The 6,695-nt window shown below is 36.7% G+C and overlaps 1 protein-coding gene across 2 annotated transcripts in view; it reads left to right on the forward strand.

Moving 5' to 3' along the window:
- Positions 1-6,372, forward strand: part of otofa (otoferlin a) — an 84,856-nt gene extending 78,484 nt beyond the window's left edge. For both annotated transcript variants that reach the window (XM_066676820.1, XM_066676821.1), the window contains exons 44-47: positions 529-770; positions 1,229-1,407; positions 1,553-1,653; positions 4,645-6,372. In XM_066676820.1, coding sequence (XP_066532917.1) covers positions 529-770; positions 1,229-1,407; positions 1,553-1,653; positions 4,645-4,825 — 703 coding nt within the window. In that variant the 3' untranslated portion in view covers positions 4,826-6,372. The remainder of the gene's footprint in view (positions 1-528; positions 771-1,228; positions 1,408-1,552; positions 1,654-4,644) is intronic.
- The last annotated feature ends 323 nt before the right edge of the window (positions 6,373-6,695 follow it).

The following is a 6,695-nucleotide window of genomic DNA, read 5'->3' on the forward strand; positions in this document are numbered from 1 at the left end:
AGCAAAATAAACAAATAATTTTGTTCATTATAAATGTATCAAATGATTCAGCCTGAAGGACTACTGTAGCCATTTCTTGATTTAGTCCTGTGGGGTCAATTCAGAGCAGATTTTTTTGTTATTGACTATACAATCAATACATGTAATGATTTGACTTTTTGAGCTTTTAGGATATGTTCACCTTTGGTTCGTTCCAAATATGTAATATGTCCAGCAGCCCTCTCCATTGATTATATTAATTTCTAGTCATGTTGGAGGAGGAGCATGTGTTTAATTACATTAATTACATTATGTGCAAGCATAAATCATTTCTAAAGTTGCTGAGCATGCAGCATTAGATGAAGCATTAGAAACTGGCTTGCTGCTAAAGTGGGCTTGTACAAGATTTTAAATTGGTTTTTGCATATACAGATCTTCTTGATGGAAGAATTTAAGAAGTGCTTCATGCTTGTAGTTTTACTTGAATCATCCCAACATTACTTGAATCAATATTTCTGGATAATGACTCTCAATGGCCTCCTTGCTCAGCTGGCTGAAAGGACAGCAGGAAGATAAGCAGGACACAGACGTCCACTATCACTCTCTAACCGGAGAGGGAAACTTCAACTGGCGCTTTGTGTTTCCCTTCGACTATCTCATGGCTGAGGAGAAAATTGTCATCTCCAAGAAAGAGTCTCTGTTCTCATGGGATGAGACAGAGTATAAAATACCTGCTCGTCTCACCATGCAAGTATGGGATGCTGACCACTTCTCTGCTGATGATTTTCTGGGTATGTAGGAGGAACATATATATCCGCAGCAGCTCTTTTGTTGTGCACTATAACTAATCCATATTCTTAAATTTCAACATAATAATATTTTTCATACACATTTTTTATGGTTTTGATGGTAATAATTGTATTAATATGGCCTAAAACTTATAGACACTCACTCTCAGATGTCAGTGGAGTGTTTGACTGTTTCAGCCAGGAGAGCATGACATGATTTATATAAGGATATTATCATAGCTTATATTATGAGGTCCTTACATTCTAACTTTAAAAGTAGAACATTTTGACAAGCAATGTTCTTTAAAATGAGTTGCAATGGTATAAATTGTAAGTGATTTGTTCTGAAAAGGATCTTTTTTATCTTTTCATGTTATGCTTCGGTGCAACATCTAGATTAATGTGGCTTTCCCCCACAAAAGCTTGTTTCCATTCTCTAAACTTAAGTGCTGTTCCCTCAGGTGCAATTGAGCTGGATTTGAATCGGTTTCCTCGAGGTGCAAAAACAGCAAAGCAGTGCTCCATTGATATGGTGCTTAATGAGCAGGAGCTGCCAACCATATCAATCTTCAAACAGAAAAGGGTGAAGGGCTGGTGGCCTTTTGTAGCGCGAGATGAAAATGATGAGCTGGAGCTCACGGTGAGACATCAATGCCTGTAATATATGAAATACTAATACTTATATAAAAATGACGAGCTCTGGCACCCTTCACTTCAGCATTGTTCTGTATAAGCGTTGTAATACAGTTATTTGTACTGTTCATCAGTATTTATTTTCTTCTCAGGGCAAAGTGGAGGCAGAACTCCATCTAATGACAGCTGAGGAAGCAGAGAAAAATCCAGTTGGCCTTGGAAGAAATGAGCCAGACCCACTGGAGAAACCAAAGTAAGACCAATCCTACTCATACACTCTACCTCTACCATATACCTCTACACAAACTTCTAAAAATATGTAATATAAAAACAATATATTGCCCATTCCTTATTTATGTGTGGTCAGTATGACACAGGTCTCTATGATACTTAGTGTAGTTAAAGGGGAGTTCTATGGGTATTTCTGCATAATTTAATTGATGAGATGTAACAATCATTCAGAGTAGTTTAACATTACATAATGCATTGTACCAAAAACTATTCACTTGTGACATACTAACTTCTGTGAGGGTGATAGAAAGACAGCAACAAGCCGGATTCCAAAACGTTGGGACACTAAACAAATTGTGAATAAAAAATGAATGCAATGATGTGGAGGTGCCAACATCTAATATTTTATTCAGAATAGAACACAAGTCACAGATCAAAAGTTTAAACTGAGAGAATGTATCATTTTAAGGGAAAACTTGGGTTATCCTTGTCCTCTCTGTTCCGGATGACATGGCGTCCCAGTGTTCCATAAAGAACTTCAAATCGTGACTCATCTGACCACAGAACAGTCTTCCATTTTGCCACACTCCATTTTAAAATACCTCTGGCCCAGTGCAGACGTCTGAGCTTGTGGAGCTTGCTTAGAAATGGCTTCCTCTTTGCACTGTAGAGATTCAGCTGGCAACGGCGGATGGCACGGTGGATTGTGTTCACTGACAATGCTTTCTGGAAGTATTCCTGAGCCCATTGTTATTTCCTTGACAGTGGCGTTCCTGTCTGAGGTGCAGTGACGTTTAAGGGCCCGGAGATCACGAGCATCCAGTAGAGTTTTACGGCCTTGACCCTTACGCACAGCAATTGTTCCAGATTCTCTGAATCTTTTGATGACGTTATGCACGGTTGATGATGATAACTTTAAAGTCTTTGCTATTTTACGCTGGGTCACACCATTCTGGTATTGCTGCACTATCTTTCTGCACAACAATGGTGGAATTGGTGATCCTCTTACCATCTTGGCTTCAGAGAGACACTGACACTCTGAGAAGCTCTTTTTATACCCAATCATGTTGTCAATTGACCTAATTAGTGTTAATTGTTCTTCCAGCTGTTTGTTATATGCTCAATTTCCTTTTTCCAGCCACTTATTGCTACTTGTCCCAATAAGTTTTTGGGATTTGTTGACACTGTGAAACATATTTTTCCTTTAAAATGTTACATTTACTCAGAATAAACTTTTGATCTGCCATCTATGTTTGTTTTTTTTTGATCTGTCATCTATCTATCTATTGATATTTGCCATCTCCACATCATTGCATTCAGTTTTTATTCACAATTTGTTTAGTGTCCCAACTTTTTTAGAATCCGGTTTCTATTACAGCAAAAATATTTGACATGCAGATATTTCATTTACCATCCAAAACAACCAGTGAATCATTTTTGTGATACCTGTCTGTGAAGTAGCTTTTAGAGGCATTTAACCTTTTAGATATTTGGTTTCTAACTCACTCTGCATGACCTTGTTTACATTTTCTCAAAAAAATGATTTTACATTAACATTATATCAAAGGCAAAACATCAACTCAATTGTAGCAATTCAGAAATGTCTGGTGCATGAACATGTATCTGATGTTTATACCTAACCAATAAGCACTGTGCAAAATGCAGGCTGAAGTGCATTAAGTGGTGTATATAAGATGATGGTAATTCTTAGCTAAATTACCTCTAGTGCAAAATAACAGAAGCATGGTTTGGACGTCAGCCACTTATTTGCTGATCTACTACATTGAATGCAAGAGAAAATTTGTATATAATGGTTTTTCTGATCTTTAATGCACATTCTCCAAGCGAAATACTGATATCAGATGATGATAAAAATAGGTGCCCCTCCCGGTATCCTGTTAACCTTACCTCTTTCTAACACTTCCACTGTCCTTCACCATTATCTTCCTTCATCTGTGTGCCTGTACCCTCCCACCCGCCCTTACCTGCTCATCTTCTCCATTTCCAAACGCATTCTTGTTCTGGAAAAAAAAAAAAAAAAGTCGTCCGGACACCAGTCTCATGTGGTTTTTGAACCCACTGAAGTCCATACGATACTTCATTTGGCACAACTACCGCTGGCTGATCCTGAAGACCCTGGCACTGCTGCTGCTTCTCCTGCTCCTCGGCCTCTTTCTCTACTCCATTCCTGGATACCTGGTCAAGAAGCTGCTGGGGGCATGAGGGGAAGACCACCGGTAGCCCTCTCTCATTCCCCCCCTCTGTCATTTATTTCTTTTTCTTACATTCTTTGTGACCAGGGCAACATTTAACCACTGCTGGAATTACTTTTTTAAGTGTTGCTTTAATCTGAGCTAAATAACACCCTGTGTGATATTTGAGTGATGCTCTATGGAAGGAGCTGGGAAACACAGTTGATTGAGTGTTGCTCTTTGTCTCTATATACCTTTCCTGGAACCATTCAGACATTGTGTGTCACACGTTTTAATCCCTGAGGATCTTCATATCATCCTAACATTTATCTAATGCTGATATTCTCATTCAGATTTTTTTAAAGATGTCTAAATTTCTTTGTTTAGTGTATATATAACTATAGACTGCATTTTTCTTTTGTCCACTGTCACTTTTATGTTTTTTTTTGTACTTTCTGAATATACATTGCTATTAAAGGAATATTTCAGTATTCAGCATCTACCCATTAACATCTATAAAAAAGTGTTTCAAGTCAATGGGGAAAAACCAACACTATTGTCTGTGTTTCCTGAGAGGACAGATTGCAAAATGCTGATGTATTCCTTTACGAATGTCTTCAAAATGAATGGTGATATTGTTACTTAATATTACAGAATAAAATCGAATAGAATAAAGTGTTAGTATTATCCACATTTATTAATTTAACTAACACTTGCTTCACTTCTCTCCCCTGTCCTGCTACCCATTGCCCTCCTTTATCTTTCCTACTCACCTCCCTCACTGTAACTTCATCACCGTGCTCCACCATCCCTACTCACAGCCGGCCTGACACCACCTTCCTCTGGTTCCTGAGCCCCCTGAAGGCCATCCGCTACCTGGTGTGCAACCGCTACAAATGGCTTATTATCAAGATTGTCCTGGCCCTGCTGCTGCTGATCATGGTGGGCCTGTTCCTGTACAGCATGCCTGGCTACCTGGTCAAGAAGCTGCTGGGAGCCTGAGATGGCCAACAAAGGACTGTAAAAAAAAAGACCTATTATTCGCTCTCCTCCACCTCACAGTGGTCCACTTAAAAAGATTTTTTTTTCATCCTTCAACACTGATGCTGCTTGTTGCCTGTATGTCCATTTTTTAAATTCAGAATACCTCCTAATTCACATTGCACAAGGTTTATATACATACACCATCAACACACCAAAAGCATACGATCATGATTCAACCATACATTTTTCAGTCAGATATTTATATTAATTTTATTTCCTTTAGATGATATTTTTTAGTCTATGAGAGTCCAGGCGGCTATTTAGAATAAGAAATAATCACAAATAAACCTTTGCTGCTAGTTGTCTTAGAACAATTTACTGACTGCCCCAAAGCATAGATCTCAGCATTATTTAATATATTATTTGAATGAGAGAAATAGAAAATGAAGCTAACTATGAAGACTTTGAGGTGGGGAAAATTATGTCTGTAGATTTCTTTTAAAAAAACAGAAAGCTAGTGTTCCCAAACTAATGAAAACTGTACTAACAAGAGTGGATGTGTGGAATAAAGACTGAAAATAATGACATTATATTAGTTTGTGTATATCTTTCATTCTTCACTTGAATAAAGTTTTATTTTCATTGACAATAATGTACAGACCTTGGAAAACACTAATAGATATAGATACTTTAATTAAGTGTAGGTTCTTTGAACTCAGAAAAGGTTCTTCCTTCCTGTACATCTCATTTTTCACAAAATAATGATTTAAGCAGATTACCAATCATTAATCTACAGCACCACACTTATTATCCCTTCCTGGCCTTCTTAATTTTAACCTTCATTCCTGAAAGGATATGAGCGTTTGGCAGTAATGAGGGGTGGCAAGATCCAGGAATTATTTCCCTGGCCAAGCATATCAAATAATCCTAGTCATTATTAAATGGCACCACACTTAGGGGTCTCCTGAACTACATGATATTTCATTCTTTAAGAGATTACAGAATAACGATCATTTTACTTTAGGAATATTCATGTCCTGCTTGAGATTTCTGTCTTTATTGTTAATGTACAACCTTGAATGCAGTTGATAGCTTAACAGTGAGCATGCAATGATGTTTTAAAATCAAGTTGTGTATCATTTAACTACAAATAGAAAAATGCTGAAAACTGGGTTGCGAGAGAATTTTTTGATGTTGCATTTGCCTTGTCGATTGCACTTTGAATCAATGACTTATCTTCAAAAATGCTGAGAGAGAGGGAGAAGCTTTCTTTGATTTCAACTTGTGTGTTTTATTTCAGCACAATTGTATATTATCCCTTCTCCCAACTGTTGGTTTACATTGTTTGCTGTGCATAGCATCATAGATTTGTACTTGCTTGCTCTTTTACCAGGAAAACTTTGTGTTTAATGTGACTGTGTTTACTGATCAAATTTGATAACTGACTTGATTGCACTGAATCTAACTTATTTATATAACAGAGGGTTTGTTAATAATTTCTGTTTATCAGTGTGAAATATTAAGGTATTTATTAATTTATTTTTGTCTGTTTTAAGATTAAATAAAAGGATCTAGTTAAAATAATATGCTGTTTTCTTCAAGTTTGTGGTGATATTTGTGTAAGTAAGTTTATTTTTCACAATTAAAGACTTAAAATTTGTAAACATGCACACTATTATATAACGTATTTCATAACATGCTCCAAAGCTTTTCATAATTTTATATCAAACAAACATCACTATTCTCTGACACATACTGAGGCGTAATTCATTCACATTGATAAATTATGTGCATTGCTTTAATAGTATACTGTTAAACAATACAGTGTCAATACAAACCCATAGTGAAATTAATTTTCCAGATCCTCCTCTTTCTGTAAATATGTATA

The sequence above is a fragment of the Hoplias malabaricus genome, chromosome 7 (assembly GCF_029633855.1).
Source record: "Hoplias malabaricus isolate fHopMal1 chromosome 7, fHopMal1.hap1, whole genome shotgun sequence".
Classification (NCBI taxonomy): domain Eukaryota; kingdom Metazoa; phylum Chordata; class Actinopteri; order Characiformes; family Erythrinidae; genus Hoplias; species Hoplias malabaricus.